Genomic DNA, 18471 nt, shown 5'->3' on the forward strand with positions numbered 1-18471 from the left:
TCACTATAAAGACTGGGAAAAATAAATGTTTTTTTACTACAGCTGGCGTGGGTCACGACTCGTCTGTGTAACATGATCTGAGGAGTATTTGTAAAACATTCACAGCGGACGCAGTGAGCTTATTCTGGAAACATGACTAGTTGTTTTTACTGTTTTTAACCTGTTTCTATTTATAGTCTTTTAAAAATGAAGTTAGTGAGATTAACTAAAAAAAACCCAACATGTACTCTACACACACAGTACTTCCTACTGGATCAGATGGCTCTCATAACACTGATATATCCAGTAAACTTGGATAAAATCTGCTCGCTCTGTTTATGCTCCTCCCCGCTATTCACGGGAACTAGCTGAGGCCAAACCGCACAACTGGCACACGCGCCTGTGTGTGACATCTAGATTGTTCCTGGAGAGGAATCCTCAGGATGTCGAGCAAGCGCTGCATCCACTCGCCGCACAGATGTGGGTAATTGCTGCTAGTGTTCTTCACCCGCTCGCCATCTTCTTCCCAAAATGGCAGCCGCGCTTGTTTCGGCGTCGGAATATTCGGCGTTGGGCTGTTCGGGACGAGCGGATTTTCCCTGGATCTCATGTCTGCTCGCGCTGGCGGTGCACGGCTGCTCTCAGTTTCCCGCGGGCATTAAGGGGGACGGAAGAGAAGGCTGCCGGCGCTTCATCTCCTGCAGCAGCTGCTCCTTCAAGGTGGAAACCTGCAGCAGGCGACAAAAACGGTTCCATTTTATTGGACGTGGTTTAATCCTAATGTTCTTCTGTCACGTGACGTGTTTACCTGTTCCTCCAGGCCTTTGACCCGGTGTCTGTGAGCCCTCTCTCTGGCGCCCAGCGTTTGTTCGGCCTCCCTGAAGCTGCCCCTGAGTCTCTCGGCCTCCCGCTGGGCCTCCTCGCGCTGCCTCACCAGACTCTCGCACAGCCCTTGTGACTGTTCCAGATCAGCCAGCTGCGTCTGAGTACCACAACAAACATTAAACAGGACCAACAAACCACGCGATGAGGAGACTTTGGTGGTGACCTGCGGATCAAGTGTTCCCATGCTGCAGTAAATTTATCTGGAACTCCGTTAATGCAGCCATCAAACAACTGAGATTAACCTGGAGGGAACGCGAAGCAGGCGATGCAGAGAAGACACAGATGTCTGGCAAACACTTAACTTTGTTGACTGCGAGAAAAGAAAATGCTGTAAATCAAGCGAGGGGGGAGAGCAAATGTGAAAATTGCAACAATCTGGAAACTGTGAATCATTCCTGGAAAAAAAGCGCATTTAAAAGTAGGCTAATGTACCACAGATTAACATCCACACAAACAAACCTTTCACATCAAGGTCAAAGGTGGCACTTCGAGATAAGCGAAACACAAAACTGTGTTATTTCCTTCGTTCCTCGGTGATCTTTACTGACTTGGTAAAAACAAATGGAAGATTGCCTCTTGAAGTGGAACCTGCAACATATTTTTCTTCTTTCTACCCACTTTTAACTCAAAATTTGCAGTTTCACAAAGACATGACAAATGTTTCGGAGCACAAGAGGTGTGAAGGAGCTATTAGAGGTGACTATTGCGGGAAGCCCTTCGAGCCTCCAAAGGTGTGAAACAGCTGTCAAAGCAAACACTGAGGCCAGTGGTGTCGCCACGGTCTGGCTCCTGCAGCCTCTGCGGCTTCCCTTAGCCGCAGTTTGTCAGTAGGGGTTGATTGGGTTTGTTTTTTGTGGTCGATTCCCACCTGCAGCATCAGGATCTGCTGCTGGGCTTCCTGCAGCTCCTGCTCGGCTGTGTTCAGGGAGCGATCCAAGCGGCCCTTTGCAGCAGACAGGCGCATGCTGCTCTCCTCGGTCATCAGCTTCTGACGCTCCACCTGGCCAAAGATGCGCTTGTGAGCATGTTCCCCACGCACCAATTGTGGCGAATAAAACCTGCAGTTTCAATTGTCTGTAGCTAAACCTCACAAATGATTTGGTGTGAAGATTACCAGGGGTGTGAAGGAAACATTTCTGCGTGCGCTGTGTCCCTGACCTTATCCAACGTGTTTCTCAATGCGTTCTTGTCCTTCTCCAGCCTCACAGCCTGTCGCTCCGCATCTTTCTTCTCGGTTTCCAGCATGGCTACGGCTCTCTGCAGCCCCCGCAGCCGCTCCTCTACGGTGGCCCGTTCCACCTGAGCTGACTGGGCGCTGCGCTGGGCCTCTGTGAGACTGGCTGTGCGCTGCTGCAGGAGCTGATAAGGGGAAAAGAACAGTTACACGACTGAGAAGCTGGTGTTTGCACTGTGTTTGATTCTGTACCTTCCTCCTATGGTTTGGGCCACTGTAAAAGATTAAATTCCACCCTAATTAAGTTCAAGACGATTGTCAAACAATCTCCTTCACCTCTTGTGTGCTCCTGAGCTCCGCCTCCAGTTCCTCTCGTCTCCGCTCGCTGTGGCTCAGCTCGCCTTGCAAGCTTTGGATACGCTCAGAGATGGAGGCCGAACTTCTCTTCCCCTCTGCCGCCGACACACGAGCCTCTTCTAGTTGCTCCTTATTGGTATAGAAGAACAACTCATGATGGTGAATTTAGAATCAACGCGGTCTGCGTTTTCCCCCCGTCTCTTTCACCTGTAGAAGCCGTTTGTCGTGCTCAACCTCAGTCAGCATCTTCTGCAGAGCTGCCAGTCGGCTCTGGTGACTGCTGTGGGAGGCAGCGGCCTCCTGGAGGCTCTTTCTGAGGGAGGATATCTTCTCTTTGAGTATCGATTCATCCTCCTGTGATTTGAGTAGTGAATGGCTCAGCCTCTCCGTCTCTCTCTGCAGCAAGGACGTGCGGGCCTCTCCTTCAGACAGCTGCAATTTGTAAAAACCACATTTGTACTTTTTTTCTTGGTATTTTTTTTCGTTCTGGGTTTCATGAGGATTGTGATTTCAATGAATCCATAAAACGTTAAAATTCCGATACCTAGGTCGATAGGTAGTAGGTGAGTTAGCACTCACACTGCTAACATAATGCTACGTTGGTTAGAATAGTTTTAGACACTAAAGCTCAGGAAGCATAAATAAATGTCAGTATTTTAATGATTGAGTATTCAAATACTCAATCATATTTGAATTCACAAATCCATGATGGAGACAAACATACTCATAAAGTCATCCGTCCTTTTCTGTCTCTCTACAGAGTGTGGCACTTTGTAAGGGAATTTTTACTGTTTGTGCACAGGTAGCTGAGTGAAGCTGCTCCATTTCTATTTTTAAATGGACTTTTAGGAACAATAATACTACTTCAATAACTGGACGTGAACATTACAGCCAAGCGAGTGCGCCACCTGCTGGTCAATCATGGCACATGACCGCTTGAAAGGATCTCCATCTACTAATAACTGGATATTAATTATTGTGAGAAAAGTGAAGAATGCAGCCTTGAATTGTTATTTGCAGTCATGTTGTGCAGCTCTGAATGTGCGCTGTGGTGTATGTAGTAAATCATTCGATTTACCCCAGTAACAAATGACCTGATGGGAATCATAAATAATCACAAATTCACGAGACCAGAACTAACTCATCGATGTGATCATCCTCTTGTACCTGTTTCATCAGTGAGTCGTAGCGTTCCTGGGAATTCTGGCTCTCCGTTTCCCGATCCCCCAGGCTCAGTTTGAGCCTCTGCAGCTCCCCCTCCAGACTGCGCCTCCCCAGCTCCACCCGGGTGGCTCGAGCTTCAGCCGCCTCCAGAGCCTCACGCAGCCTCCTCCTCTCCGAGTCCAGGCGCATCTCAGCAGCGCGCTGCTTATTTAACTGATCCTGAGCAGTTAGATGTTTGACAGTTTAAAAAAAAAAACAGGCCTTCACTCTAAACACAAATGCATGCATAGGCACAAAAGTAAGATCCACAGCTGGGTCCGATAATAAATGTACTGTATATGAAATAGTGGTTTTGTTCCACCTCTCTCCTCCTGTGCAGAAGGAAACTTATTTAGAACCAGACATATGGGCTGCTGGCATGCAAGTGTGTGTGTTCTGTTGTTATTGGCATCTGTTGTTATTGTGTTCCCAGAAAGCTTCTGGGTGTAGTCGTGCCTCCACTGTGGAGCGCTGCCATATGCTGATCACGGCAGATCCGTTGTCACTGCTGTGCAAGCACGTACGTGAAGAGTGTGTGCGCGTGTGTGTGTGTACCTGCATGTTCTTTTTATCCGTCTCAGACACCTGCAGCGCTCGCTCTAAATCCCTCAGCCGGTCGGTGACCGCCCTCCTGTCCCTATCTGCCCTCCTCACCGCCTCCTCCTGCTGCTGCAGCAGAATCTGCGTGGTGCTCAGGCGCTCTTCCAGTCCACGCTTTCCTGCCCCGGCGCGTGTAAAGCACGTTAGGTCGTTCAAATTAGGCTTTTAAAATGTCAAATTACTCGAGCAGTGACCTTCTTGGTATTCCTGGAAGGCCTTTTGGAGATGAGTTAGGCGACTCTGAGTGGAGTCTTGGTCCCCCAACATCTCCTCCAACTCCCGCTCCAGGAGCCCGACTCTGCATTTCGCATCATCCTGAAAATCCAGGATTAAAACACGGTTCGATCATAATGTAAGTACCCTGGCCTAAATATCCTTGACAACTTGCTCCTAAAACATTTCTTTTTTCTTTTACCCGCTCTCTCTGGGTTTCGCGCAGCTCCTGCATGAAGTCTCTCAGGTCGCTCCGCAGGGCGTCAGGGTCCAACTCGGGCTGAGGAAGCGGCAGTGGTGCTTCCCCTCTCTCAGGAGATGCCGCTCCCGAATTTAAAGTAGTGTCAGGGGTGCAGACTTGAATTTCTGACAATAAAAACTAGATATTAAGCTTTCAGAGCCTGATTATCGTGAACCAAAAAGATAGCAAACAATTTTGCTTCTGTAAACTGCAGATTTCACTTTTACCTTTGGGAGGCGATAGCGAGGTCCGCAGTGGCGAAATGCTCTGGTGACGCGATATGGTGCCCGGTGATGTCGAGCTACCTCCTGGGCTCCTACCCCGTCCTCTCCTGCCACTCGCTCCGATACCCAATGTCCGTGTTAGCGCGGACTGAATGCTGTTCAGGCGAAACTCCAGGTCTTTCTTCCCAGCCTCGGCTCGGATTAGCTCGGCCTCCGTGGCAGCTAACCGACCCTGGGTTTCACTCAGAAGCAGGCCGGACTGTGCGGCAGAGTCCTGGGCTGCCTGGGTGCGCAGGGCGAGGTTCTTTGCTTCATCCTGCAGCTTTTTCTCGCAGCCACGAGCCTCCTGCAGCTGAGCGCTCAGTTCTCTTTCACCGCTTCGCCAGCTGGACTCGGACTCCACCAGCCGCTTCTGGGTCATGGACAGCTGAAATAAAAAGGACGTTTTGACAGGGCTTAACAGGAAGGCGAGGACGTGCCCTTTGGCTCCAAGCCATCCTCACCTCCTTCTTGAGAAAGTCCCGAGCAGTTTCGGCTTCAGTTAACTTGTGTCTGACTGCGAAAAGCTCTTTTGCTTTCTCTTCCTCCCTCTGCTCCTCTAGCAGCAGGCGAGTCTGCAGCTCTGCCACCTCTCTTTCTTTCTGCTCCTTCTCCCCATCCAGGACCTTCAGCTGCAGCAAAGTAAAGCCCATTACATGAAGATGGGTCTAAAGAGATCCAATTCAGACCTGCAGTGGGAGGCAGGGATGGCAGACCTTTCTGCGTAGCTCCTGAAGTTCTCGTCGAGCTTCGAGTCGCGACCTTTCGACCTCCCGCAGGCAGCCGCGCAGCTCCGTAACCTCCTTTTGAACGGATGCAAAACTCTCCTCCAGCACACTCAGCTTCTGCTCCTTCTCTTCATGCTGCCGTTTCACACTGGAAAAACACCCAGTTGTAAGTTTGCGTTTCTCCGAAGCTCCTTTCATCAGCTTGGGACTTTACCTGATTCTCTCTGATTCGGCACTTCGCACAGTCTCCCTCAGCAGAATATTTGAGTGGCTCAGAGTGTCCTTCTCGTGGGTGATGTCAGCAAGGTTGCGTCGTAGCTCTGACACCTCTCTCCTGCAGGTCTCCAAGGTGTCCACTGTTTGGTTTTGCCGCCGCTCAGCGTCCATCACATCGCGTTTCAGCTGGTCCCTGGTTTCTTCGTTAGCGGCGAGCGCGGCTCTGCATTGATCCAGCTACAATGTGAAGAAAATCAGGTATAAAAACAAAGGAAAGCATGTTCCTTATATCATTGTGCCTTTATGGAAGAAGATATGCGCTTGCTACGCTGCATCCTCCCTTAAATGGGATCCTAACCTCTTTTAGAGCAACATCAGTGTGAGACTGCAGGTCGGTACAAGCCTCTCTGGCACTCTGGAGCTCCCTTTCGTGAAGAGAAGAGGCATCCTCCAGCTGAGAGCGGAGGGCCTGCAGCTCGCTGTTCAGCGCCGCGACTCTGATCTGCGTCGAAACCCCAAAAATCGAAATAAAAAGCAAGACCAGGAAGACAGGTCTTCACCACGGGCGTCACTGGCATCACCTGCTCCTGCTCTTTGTAGAGAGCGGCGTCTCTCGACATTCGCTCGGCCTCCAGGGCTGCGGCTGTCAGCTCCGCCTGCAGGCACGACACCCTGTCAGACAGCACGGCCTTCTCCGTCTCCTTCAAAGACAGAGCCTGCAGAGAGGGAACAGCAGACTCACGACAGGCAGAAACCTGATTTACTGCATTGGTAGGGTCCCAGAAGCTCGGATCTGACCTGTTGCTTCTCCGTCTCGGCTTGCAGCAGACTCTGATCTCTGTCGTGCTGGAGACTCCTCAGCTCTTCCTGCAGCTCCTCTCGTTCCCTCTCTGCCCTGTGGAGCGGCTCCTCCATCTCCTGCCTCAGCTTTCTCAGGGCAGACTCCTGCTCCATCAGCAGGCTGTCTCGTAAAGCCTCCTGTGAAAAACAGAGCAGCCATCAGCGTTTAAAATCCCAGAAAATCTCCGTGCAGAGCCTGTACTGGACGAATGAACCTTCTGACCTTTTCTGAGACCAGTCTCTCCACCTCCTCCTGATGTTCAGAGACGGCCTTGTGCAAGGCCTGCTGGGCCTCCAGCTGTGCGGCATTTAGGGTCTGAGTCAGAGCCTGTTTCTCCCTCTCAGCCTGGGCCAACACATTCTCGCCATCTGAGCGCAGGCGCCTCAGTTCAACTGGAAATCGCATCCAAGAAAACATCCAGGAGAAGAAAACACAGGATTTATCCATTAAGCTGTTACTCTGTCATACTCTATAATTTCCTTGCTATTATAATAATATGACATCTGAAGTTTAGCTCTTAAGGAGACGAATGTGCCATGGGTCCGTCTGCCAGCAGAACTGGAGCGGTTTATCTCTGTGCACGTGAAGGTTTGTATATCTGTGTGTTTGCAGTTTGTTCCACAATGATCAGGAATCTGAAAATTACTGAACCATTGGAAGAATTTAAATGCATTTTGTGCATCTTCCATTTCCCCGTCTTTCTCACCCGCTGCAGTCTCGCTGCGCAACCGGAGGTTTTGGTTCTCCGCCTCCAGCTGTTCCCGCCGAGATTCTGCCTGAACTAGCTGCTGTTGCATCTCGAAGAGACTGGTTTCCAGAGACTCCCGCTCTGACCTGAAGGGTCGCGATCACACGTTACCCACGCAGCACGATGGGGGAATCGTCTTACATCCAACACTCACACACACCTGAAAGCAGCTAGCTCCTCGGACAGCGCAGTGTTTTCCTTCTCCGATGCTGTCAGCTGCACCACCAGCGCCGCTTTGTCCCGGGCCAGTTCAGCTCGACTGCGACCAGCTTCCTCCAAGGCCACCTCGGACCTCTGGCCTTCCCCTTTGGCCAGACTCAACTCTGATCCCAGAGAGGACACTTCACTGCAAAGCTGCCAAAATAAACCCAAAACCAATGAGGAACAAATCACAGAATCCTTTTTTCCCCCGTTTTCTTGTGCTGTGTTGAGATCTCTTCTGTACCTGGGTGACTCTCTCCTGCAGTTTAACCTTCTCTTCCCTGAGACTCTGCAGTTCGGCATCCACCCCCACCTGGCTAAGCTCGACATCCTGCAGTGAATGTTGCAGCGTGATGCGCGCAGCGTCCAGCTCCAGACGGTCCTGCTCCAGTCGGACCAGCTCATCCCTGATGGTCAACTTCTCCTGTTGCGCCTCCCGTTTCTGAGCCTGAAGGACAGACTTCTCTTCCTCCAACTTACAGAACAGACAGGGATGTGAGGATGTTTTACTGATACCTACTGCAAGCAGCGACATACAGACATACACGTTAGACCTGCCTCAACGTCCAACTAACAGACACACACTCACAATTTGGTTTGAATGGATCATTTATCTGCATTACTAATTCCATGAAAGACTAAAGTGTGTTTCCTAAAAACCATGTGTCAGATATACCTGCAGTATGTAGGTGTTCAGGTCGGCTTTATCTTGAGCCAGACTTTCATTCAGGCTTCCCACTTTTGCGAGAGAGTCCCTGAGAGCTGCTTCTTCAGACTGCAGCTTGTTGAGCAGCAGGGAAAGTTCTGCGTTCCTGCTCTCAGCCTGGGAGACCAATAAGCATCGCATCAGTGGCACTTAATTATTGAATCTCTGGGAGTAAAAGAGCCAGGTTGTGTTTCTTTTTGGTTTTCTTACGCGAGCCAGCGCTTCAGAAAGTTGGGCTCGTTCTCCCTCCAGCACCTGCCTCTCGACCTCCCCCTTCTGGTGAGTCTCCCTCACTGCGGACAGCTCACCACGCTGGCTGGACAGTCGGCTCTCGCTCTGCTCCAACTGCTTCTGTCTGTGTCAATAAATGATGCATTCTATATGAATTCAACTCAGATCCACCAATGAGACTCAGGCATCTATGATGTCATGTGACAAACACCCTGTCACATTATTGAGGGTCAGAATAAAACCCAACTATCACCCAACTAGCAATCTCATGATTTTTAACTACATATTATCTTTGAATTGTTTTTGAGGGTTGGCATAGAGTTAAACTGAATATGGCAAAACAAGTTACATAGTTTGATTGCAGAGTTGGAGAGAAAGGCCAATGTGGAAGACAATATCTCTGTCATGGACACTAATCCTTGGTTTCCTGTAAGCATTTTCACTGTGTGGATTAGTATCAGCTTCAGAGTCACTTAATCACTATCAATTATCCGCCTCACATCCTCTGTGTCTCTGCTTTGGCCCGGTCTCGCTCTAGAACGGCGGCCTCCTTCTGCTCCCTCTCGTGGTCTCGCTCTCGCTGCGCCGACGCCACGATCAGCTGGAGCTTCTTGGACTCCATCTCCAGTAACTGGCTGCTGCCCTGTGCAGCCTGCACCACCTTCTCCAAGCTCACCTTCTCGCTGAAAACAATCAGTCACAAGTGTGTTTGCAGGGTGGTGTCGCCACACGATTACTAACGGTAGGTGTCTGCTGACCTGGCCAGCACGTCTCTATCCTCCTTCAGACGCTCTTTCTCTTTCAGCGTGGTCTCCTTCTCTCTCTGGGCAGCATCCCTCTCTCTCTGCAGACTTTGGATTCGCTGTTCCGCTTCTCTTTTGGCCAGATCGCTCTCTGAGAGCTGCTTCCGCAACTGCTGGATTGAGGACTGGGAAGAGATCAGACGGCCTCGGACATCCTGTAAGCACAGACCGACGCTGCTGACTGTTCCTCTTTCTTTCTGAGTTGGGGATTTCTGGGATTGATAACACAAATGTCACCATGTTACCTGCAGTTGGAGGGTTTTGTTCGTTACTGTAGAGCGCAGGGCGCACAGAGCCGAGTCAGTGAGGAGAGCCTGTGACGAGGACCGCGACGGGGAGGTGGACCTGCGCGTCGACGAGCTGTGGAACAAAGCCAGCAGAGGGGTGCCGGAATTTTCCTGATCGGCCTCAGACGACGAATCTCCTTCCTGTAATACTGTCTGACAAACGAACACGGACATGAACGTACATCCTCGTCCCCTCACAGCCAGCATGTTAGTGTTGCAGCTCACCTGGGCGATGTCCCGCAGAGTGTCTAACAGGGACTCGGTGTGAGTTTTCATCATCTGCATGTCGGTCTCATCGTTGACACTCTGCTCCTGAAGGGAAATTGAGCATTAGGAAAGGAAAATTAGAATGGAAAAACTGCTTTGCGGGATAGATAGGGCTCGTTTTCTTTCCCTTTAAAAAACTCACCTTAAGTTTCCTCATTAGAACTGCAATTTCAGTGTCTCTCTCTTCAATTTGTCCCTTCAGTCTCTCGCTCTCTCTCAGCAAGTCGGACAACCTGCAAGGTTGGTGCAGTAAGAATTATTAGCTAGTTTACTCATTAGTGTTCTGCTAGCGAGACCCCTAAACACAGAGAGCGACCTGAGGCTGAGGCCGCTCTTCTCTGCATCCGCCTTCGTTTGAAAGTTCATCATCTCTCCCACGCGCTCCCTCAGCTGCTGCTCCAGCTGGAGCCTCAAGGACTTCTCCCGCTCCAGGGCCAGAACTGCCCCTCCCTCTCGGCTGTGAAGCACGCTGGACAGACTGGAACAGGACACCTGCACAGAGTGGCACGTCCGCGCCAGCTCGTTGCGCATGTCCGACAAATCCCTGCGGACAGAAAGCCAAAAGCGTTAGCGGCAACGAGGCGTAAAAGAACAGCTGGACGGTTCACGCAACGCGGATCCTGACCTTTCGGTGCCATTCTTCAGTTCGCAAACGTTCCTCCGGAACCCGACGACTTGCCGCCAGAGCATCAGCAGACGGCTGTGCTCGCTGCTGAAGTAACTGTGGAAAGACTGCATGAAAGCAAGAAATCACTCAAAAACGATCCTGATTTATCTCTTAAAATAGTCCCCGAAGCATCCCTCCACCACCTCCTCCTCTCTCCGCCAGTCCGACTCCTTCTGTTCCAGCTCCTCCCTGGCTTTTGTCCAGTCAGTGGTGAGTCTGCGGATGTCCTGACTGAGAGCCTCGTTGGCTATGCCGGCCTGCTCTAGCTGCTCCCTCAGCATGGCGTTCACGGCGGACAAACTGCTGCTCCTGCAACCCCAACAAAAACACACAAGAGGAAATATAAATTCCTCTGCGGGCCAAAAGCAGTCACATAGTCAGTCTGGGTCACTAATCGGACCGCTGTTGTTCTTCCTCCAGGCGGATTAAAGCGTCCTCCAGGTTGCTGCTTTGCTCATCTTGATGGCGACCGTTAGCGGCTTCGCTGACCCCCTGAGGGAGATTTTAAAGTATTATAATCCCTGAAGTAGAGCACCTCCTAATGATCCGAACAGGTTTCACTCACAGTCAGCAGGTGTTTGTCCAACTCTGAGGTTTTCTCCTGCAGTATCTGCTCTAAATCCCCACACCTCTTTTTGTACTGAAGCACCTGAAATGACAGGGGGTAAAAAAAGAGTGACACACTGCGTCTCGGGTGCACAGGAGAATAAAACAAACGCACCTTAGCCTGCAGCTTCTGCACGAGCTGCGCCTGCCTCTGCTGGCCCTCCTGGTAAGCAGTGAGTTTCCGCTTGTAAGCCGCCTGCTCCTCATCCAGCCGCCGGCGGAGATCCACGTTCTGCTGGGTCAGGCTGCGCGACTCGGGTGAATCGCGGTCGCCCTGGGCCGTGTCAAAACGTAACGTCTGTTCCAGCTGTGCGTTTGATTAAGGGACGGGAGGAGAGCGTTCTATTTAAAACGTGCTGTCGGTTCAACACAACAGCTCAGAGACTTCTGCTGGTTCTTGTGTGTATTTTACTGTTGCCTCAGCTTGTAGGACGACACAAGGACGTGTGGAAGTCGAAAATGGATTATTACCGTAAGTTTAGTTACAACAGATCTGAGAGGAAATTGCAAATTCTTTGACATGGATTCAGGCTTGTCTTCTGTAATGTTCAACCCAAAATCAAATGTGGCCTCCGCCCATCTCCACTGAAGTGCCTGTTGACTGTCGCCCGGGGTGACGGACACCATGGCAACGTCACACTTCAGTTCATACCAGCCCCCGTCACCTGGGTGACCAGCGAATCTCAGACAAAGAAACACCAACACTACTTCAATGGTAAAAGGGGATAATTTAGACAAATATCACCTTTGAGACTTTTCTAATTTTTACACAAAAGTTGCCCCACCGTGGGCATGATGGGAGAGCGTTCGGGTTTGATCTATAGTCAGGTCATGTTGTAGACTGTCGGTGCATGAGGCCTCACCCTCTCGCTGATTGCACTGTACTTAATGGCGAGCTCGTCCCGGTCGGCTCGACTGTGGGCCAGCAGGTCCTCGAGCCTCGCCAGCTCTCCCTGCAGCACCCGGTTCTCCTCCTGCAGCGACATGACCGAGGACATGGCCCCCGCCGCTGACAAACACAGACAGCAGTCAGACAATGGCCAAGCCTCACGCCTGCATGTGTTACTCCTAAAGATTGTGGCAACTCACGACTTTCACTGAGGTTTTTTGTGACAATTTCTCGCACTCGTGCTGGCAAACATGCAGGGGGGGCATCCGGCGAGGGGCCCCGAACTGTTAATTTCTTCTCCTCAGACAATACACTCTCTTCCAGCCTCTGTGATAAAAATAAAAGTAGTTCAGTGCCCGAATGTGTTTTATAAATTAAAATTACAAATAGGCCCTAGAAAATAATAAACACAGAAAAAAATAAACTCAAAAATGAAGTTCATGCGCAACGGAAACACAAGGAGTCACAAAGAGGTGGCAGCTTTTTTTGTCACATCACAACACAATTAAACAAGCAACGGAGGAGCGGAGGAAGAGTCCGTGTGTCTCACCTGGATCACAGACTCCAGTTTATTGGAGTCTGAATTTTCCGACGCGCTCATCGTGTCGGGCAGCAGGTGGCTTTTTAAATAAAATAAAATAAAATATAATAATAACGAAGAAAAGAGAAGCGTCAAATCCAAGTTAGGGTTGCGTCTTCAAGGGGGGGACAAAATCAGGAAAAGTTCTCAGGTCGGAGTGGATCGTGTGACGGAGCCGATAAAGTTGCGTCGCGGGGCAGCAGAGATCGTCCTGGTCCGGTGCAGGCAGGCGCAGATTGAGGACAGCGGGATTAGGAGGCTTTAAGACGCACAACCCGCAGCTCCACCTCCAGCACCGCACCGTCGCTGCTTCTCCCAAACCACCGCAACGCAGGACGAGTCAGATAAAGCGTCCGAGCCAGGACGGAAACGCGAGGCTCGGTCATTTTAAGTAATTTAAAGTAACTGTAGGGTAACGCTCCCTTTTTAGTTCAGGCTGCAAGACCAGGAATGGAGGACACATTTCTCTAAATACAAGGCTAAATAGATGAATAAATACAATCGCTGTAACCTTCATGCTAGAGTATGTTGGCAGCTCGTCCATAACTATAATTCTCCATTGCGTTGACGCACGTTTTCAGCCCAAATACACACTTTGGTTCTGCTAGCCTGTGATGCATTCATGTTTAGGAGCTGGCATCTGCATCACAACAGTGTGTGATCGCGCACACACACAGTGTTTCCATCACTGGTTTCTAGGACTGAGAGAGGTGCAAGAAAAGAAGCCCCATGGTGGGTAAAGATGAGTCAAAACCCCCCATCAAAGAGGACAAACCTGAATCTGCAGGCCTCAAACTGGGCTTTGCCTAGTTTGGGATTGAATTTAATCTCACAGTTTAGCCCCATTTGTTATCTGCACACTTTTGGAAGGACACAGAGGACACAGAGGACAGACTTTATTCACCAGGCAAGGAGACAGACAATAACTGGAGACAGCGACTGTCCTCAATTATCTTTGACATGAAGAGGTGACAATGTAAGCATATGACCCTTTGTAAATCCATGAATGCAACATAAAATACACGATAAACTTTCATAATTTTATCTGAGGATCTTTCTGTGGTTGGTGGATCATTCAGCAAAATCACAGCCAAAATGTCAAACTGTGATGGAGCTGTGACGTGATTGTTGGGGTGGTCATACAAGAGGATCTTTGTGTCACACACACACACACACACACACACGCACACACACACACACACACACACACACACACACACACACACACACACACACACAGACACAGAGAGAGAGAGAGAGAGCGGGAGGGAGAGAGTTTCTATACTTGTGGGGGCATTATATCTAAGTGAAGTCCCTGAAGAAGAGCTTCCGGTTTTCAGTGAAACTATAAATTAAATCTATTGTTTCATCTCAGCTCTCGGACAGCAATAGAACCCAGATCGGCAGCTGAGATGGACTGAATCTGCCGCTTGAACACACCTGTTGAGCCTAACCACCATCCAACAACACGCCTGCCCAGTTCGAACCACCATTAAGAGATGGGTGATACCGGGATGGAATCTACTGGGAGGAATGCCTCCTCTCCTGCGATCTACCGTCTACACTCCCTCATCTGCACCAGCTGCTCGACGAGATAAAGCCGGAGAAACCGCGCAAATCTCCAAAAGTCCGTTGGCGGCTGTTGGAGGCGGGTCGGCAGCATCCGAGCAAATAAAAACATTTCGAAAACGAGACTTTGGACTGAGATTCAAAACCAGAACGCGGCGCTGCGGGGCAGACCCGACCCGCATGTGTAGGAGGCGAAAGCGTCCACATGGCGGTTTGCGATCTTACCTCAGCTCGGCCTCAGATTGATGAGATCCGTCCCGCAGAGATCATCCAAACAAGCGAGAAGCATCCGTGGCTACAGCCTTGGAACAGCGGGGGCTGCAGGAGCTCCAGCGCTGACCTCCTCCATGCTTTTTCCGGGGAGGGACTTCCAGTTCACAGCCGGCGGCCTGCAGGAGCGCTGCAGCCCTCTTCTGTTCCTCCGTGTCGATCGTGAAGGAAACGAAACTACCAGCGAGTCGGGTGAAATTTCATTTCCGAGAGAACACTTCGACAGATTTGCTGTAGTCGTAAAAGCGCTTTCATAAACCAGGGTTTAATTAAATCATATGCAAAAATCTAATGAAATTATTTATGCAATGGAGAATAAGGTCAGAGGTCACGTGCTGCAGGTCAAGGGGACATCTCGGGACTGAACGGCTCTCCTCCTCCTGCTCCGACTTTGCCAAGGTTGTTTCAGAATTGGGTAATGATCATTTTAAAAAGAAAAGGAGCCAAGGAAATATACTGTTTATTTACAAGATAAAATCTTAAAAACCTTTTAGAGCTGGTCGAACAGGCACTTAATCATATCAATGCAAATTAGTGAAGGATTGAGGAAGATTCGGTTGGTAAAAGGCACTTTCAAAAATCAACAAGTCGAGGACAAACATACAGAAGACACAGTCCTTCGCCCTACAGCTCCAAGGCTTTTCTGGTTCAAGGGTTTTTAAGTAAAATTGCCCAACAAATAACTTGATAGTTGGGAGCTACATCTGCAGGCTGAATTGTAGCTAAATAAAACATAGATACTCCAAATGCAACTGTGTTTCTTATCATACAAACATGAAGAGACTAATGATGGTGTACTGAGAAAAGAGTCTAAAACTCCCACTGCATAGTCGAGTATGAATAGGGGGGAAAAAAATCTAAATAAAAATAAAATATGTACATTTGACTGTTTTGTTCTGTTGTGTTTAGTCTTTAGCAACGAATGACTTCCAGAATGGCAGCAGATAGCTGGCCGGCAGTTCCTCTCTTAGATTCAGTGGAATGTAAGAATCCGAGCGTATCCCAGGTGTTTTCAGGACTCAGCTGAACTGCACCCATCCTGGTTTGACGGGATCTTGACTGGAGCTGTGGACACAGGGGGAGTGAGGACAGAACGACGATGGACAGAAGAGCAGATGCAGAGATTTTGATAGGATCGACCATAAACCCGACTGATGTGACCCGATGGGTCACTACGCAAGTGTGAGGTGAGGTTTCATGACTTACGTTGAGGCTGCAGATGTGAAATCTCCCCACATGTCCGTGTTGGGCTGGGGCTGAGCAGCAGGAACAGGAGGTCCGAAGTCTAAAAAGGCGGCTGGATTGATGGAAGGAAAATGAAGACTTTTAAAAAGGGCATTTTTGGAATCCATTCTACTAAAAGGGAGGATAATCACCAGCATTGGTCTGTGCGACTGGGACTGTCTGCTGTCCCCCAGGAGGGGGGATAAGACCCCCAGCCTTTGCACCAGGTGGAGGAGGAAGTAGACCCCCGCCCGCGGGCCGAGCTTTGGCGCCACCTGCGTCTTTCTTCTTGATGTTCTGTGACAGAGAACAGCACTCTCTGAAACTCTGTAACTAGTTACACCCTGGTTTAATTGAAATGCTCATAATTTCCAAAAATCTCCATCGTCTCTAACGCGGACTCAACACTCACGCCAATGTTGATCTTGATGGTCTGCCCCTCTTTGAAGCTGAGGTCCAGTTTAGGTCCTGGGCACTCAGACGCTTGTTTTGCAAACTCAGATTCTTGCTTCACCCACCTACAGAAACAGTTTTAAACATAACTACTAGTTCAAGATGAACTCCATCTGTACCCCACTCTCTCCCCCAAAGCAAACAGGCATCACAATGAAGAGCGTTCAAAGGTATTACAGTCAAATCACATTCACAACATTTTCAGGTTCAATGTATTCAAGTTAACTAAAGAGATTTTTATTTGTGATGTCGTCTTTCTTGTCATTAGTCGAAGAAAAACTTACTTAAAATGATCTTGTAGCGCTACGTTGAAATCAAATGAGTCTCCTCGATCAGCAAATCCCAGACCGATAAAAGCGTGACGCCCTTAATTACAAAGAGACAAACATAATTAACCACATACACAATATATTACTCCAATATAAAGTGTTCAGTAAGAGACATGACTAGGAAGAGGATGCAACCTGGAGCAGTCACGCACGCCACTAATGCATTAACACAAAATTTAGAGTCTCAAAATGTAAAATAAACTCCAGCTATAGCATAGGCTGTCATTACTATGAGTTCCATTGCACTGCATTGAAAATAATGCTGGGGAAAAGCACCCTAGAGCATAACTGGCAATGGATTTCAAGGGGGGGGCAGACTTAATGAAACAAAAACGAACGTATGTGTTGATAAATGTGCCTCACCATTTCCATCTTCTATCCGGATCACAAAATATCTGCTGGAGTCCGTGACTGATTCCACCACGCTTCCAGGATACTGTGAAACTGGAGCTTGGGCAAACAACTCTCCTGCAAAAACAAATTTACCCCAAACAATGTCTCAGGCTTTTGGACCACGGTGGCCATAATCAAATAAAAAAGGTGGTTAAAAAAACAACAAAGAGAGACAGCAGTGACCTATGCCACATGTCATTTCAAATGTATAAATACATGTCCAGTAAACACTTTTTAATATGTAAAAAATGACAGGAATTTACTTCTAGTATTCGTAGGAGCCAGTTAACAGCAACCCTACCAAACTACACACATATCAGAACAAAACAAAACTACCCATTCCTTGGTTAGGTAGGTCAGATTTTTCAGACTAGTTGAACTTGTTGAATACTACTAATTTAGCTCAATTTAGTTCCAGTGAGACAACAGATCATTTACCTGTATTCGTGTCCTCTAACTTTATAAAGGCCATCTTGCCTTTAGCAGTGATTTTCATTCTACCACTCCATGCAGGTTCATCCAGTTTCCAGTCAGCAGCCCTAAAAAAAAGAGGAAATTCAAGTTTTTGGTATTTAGTAAAATGGCGGAATTGACCACAAGAACATAAATAGTTATATTGCAGAAATGGATTCTTTTTACTGCATCAACCAAATCCTTATTTTACAGAAGACAATTGTAACAGACATATAACTTTAAAAAAGTTTTTTGTTTTTTTAAAAAAACTGCGTAAATTTATCTGATACAGGGAAACGAAGAATAAATGCATATAGCTATTCTGATAAGAAAGAACTCGATCAGTTTTTCCGAACTTTTCCAACAAGCTCTTGCATGCACTTCTAGTGCACTGCAGGACTTGGAAACTATCAGGCAGTTGCTTAATCACCCCTGGATTCATTTTAATTGATCAAAATCCCCTTTTCTAAAACCATGCGTGTCAGCAAGAGACCAACTAAAGAGGCCAAAGTCTGGCTAAAAAGACTCAACACACATAGTAGCAATGGTTGCACTTGTGCATTAAATAGTGGCTTTCAATATGTATTACAAGTGAAAGGATCCGTTTAAAAAAAGAAAAGAAAAATAACAAACACTGTCCGTCAAACTCAACAGGGAAAAAAATGACAGGCATTCACACGATCCGTCAGGTGTCCGATAATGGGTGTTTCATTAAAATTAGCATCGCAGCCAACGCTTGGTTTGCGGCCGGCGAGACTCCACATTTAAGTGTAACTTTCGAATTGTCTTACCGATATCCACGATTAGACGCCCGTGGGGGGATTCCATACACGTGAACCTTTGGTTTCACACAAAGCATCGACTCATAACTGTCGTCTTCTGCCATTTTGTCAAGTTTCACTAACTATTACACACAACTTCCTACTTTAGTCGTTCCTCTTCTTTTTCCCAGTAGCGACATGGACTCGGCACGATACTGCCCCCTATGGGCAAGGAGGTCTCTCTGTCAATATTTACATTACAGCCTTAACGCTCCCATTTTCATTCATTACGAGATGGCATTATTTTATCTTAAATACATTCCAAGTTTTCCTG

The 18471-nt window shown here is 48.5% G+C and overlaps 2 protein-coding genes and 1 long non-coding RNA gene across 5 annotated transcripts; 1 reads left to right on the forward strand and 2 right to left on the reverse strand.

Moving 5' to 3' along the window:
* Positions 1-17: 17 nt before the first annotated feature.
* Positions 18-14814, reverse strand: crocc (ciliary rootlet coiled-coil, rootletin). Of its 3 annotated transcripts, none has more exons than XM_029826527.1 (38): positions 14480-14814; positions 12656-12725; positions 12306-12432; positions 12080-12225; positions 11332-11523; positions 11176-11259; positions 11011-11102; positions 10754-10919; positions 10569-10675; positions 10260-10487; positions 10086-10176; positions 9902-9988; positions 9635-9829; positions 9345-9544; positions 9087-9269; positions 8566-8710; positions 8326-8472; positions 7894-8124; positions 7609-7802; positions 7407-7534; positions 6923-7092; positions 6658-6837; positions 6441-6575; positions 6218-6361; positions 5858-6096; positions 5632-5791; positions 5380-5547; positions 4880-5303; positions 4614-4777; positions 4393-4513; positions 4154-4317; positions 3563-3778; positions 2603-2827; positions 2375-2521; positions 2023-2223; positions 1733-1864; positions 788-961; positions 18-707 (listed from the first exon to the last, which is right to left on the reverse strand). In XM_029826527.1, exons 2-38 carry the CDS (start codon positions 12704-12706, stop codon positions 621-623), a joined length of 6045 nt encoding a protein of 2014 aa, XP_029682387.1. In that variant the 5' UTR covers positions 12707-12725; positions 14480-14814; the 3' UTR covers positions 18-620. The 3 variants fall into 3 exon arrangements, with proteins under 3 accessions (XP_029682387.1, XP_029682386.1, XP_011612133.2); XM_029826526.1 differs by having other exon boundaries at positions 2375-2524; XM_011613831.2 differs by lacking the exon at positions 12656-12725 and having other exon boundaries at positions 2375-2524.
* Positions 13573-15129, forward strand: LOC115246848 (uncharacterized). Its single transcript, XR_003885944.1, has 2 exons — positions 13573-13661; positions 14061-15129. It is a non-coding gene; the product is annotated as an uncharacterized lncRNA (long non-coding RNA).
* Positions 14969-18331, reverse strand: necap2 (NECAP endocytosis associated 2). Its single transcript, XM_003973270.3, has 8 exons — positions 18168-18331; positions 17362-17462; positions 16894-16998; positions 16486-16567; positions 16161-16266; positions 15901-16045; positions 15731-15821; positions 14969-15589 (listed from the first exon to the last, which is right to left on the reverse strand). The coding sequence occupies exons 1-8, from the start codon at positions 18260-18262 to the stop codon at positions 15544-15546; spliced, it is 771 nt and encodes a 256-aa protein (XP_003973319.1). The 5' UTR covers positions 18263-18331; the 3' UTR covers positions 14969-15543.
* Positions 18332-18471: the final 140 nt, after the last annotated feature.

The sequence above is a fragment of the Takifugu rubripes genome, chromosome 19, assembly GCF_901000725.2.
Source record: "Takifugu rubripes chromosome 19, fTakRub1.2, whole genome shotgun sequence".
Classification (NCBI taxonomy): domain Eukaryota; kingdom Metazoa; phylum Chordata; class Actinopteri; order Tetraodontiformes; family Tetraodontidae; genus Takifugu; species Takifugu rubripes.

Bases quoted from the DNA above. Each gene is read 5' to 3' on its own strand.
- crocc (XM_029826526.1), bottom strand. From the start codon at position 12,706: ATGAGCGCGTCGGAAAATTCAGACTCCAATAAACTGGAGTCTGTGATC. The intron at 962-1,732 runs GTGGGAATCGAC...TGTGGTACTCAG, and splicing joins AGCAGATCCTGATGCTGCAG to ACGCAGCTGGCTGATCTGGA. The intron at 708-787 runs GTAAACACGTCA...CGCCTGCTGCAG, and splicing joins TCAAAGGCCTGGAGGAACAG to GTTTCCACCTTGAAGGAGCA.
- necap2 (XM_003973270.3), bottom strand. From the start codon at position 18,262: ATGGCAGAAGACGACAGTTATGAGTCGATGCTTTGTGTGAAACCAAAG. The intron at 16,999-17,361 runs GTAAATGATCTG...TTGTTTTTGCAG, and splicing joins GTTAGAGGACACGAATACAG to GAGAGTTGTTTGCCCAAGCT. The intron at 15,822-15,900 runs GTGATTATCCTC...CCATCAATCCAG, and splicing joins AGTCGCACAGACCAATGCTG to CCGCCTTTTTAGACTTCGGA.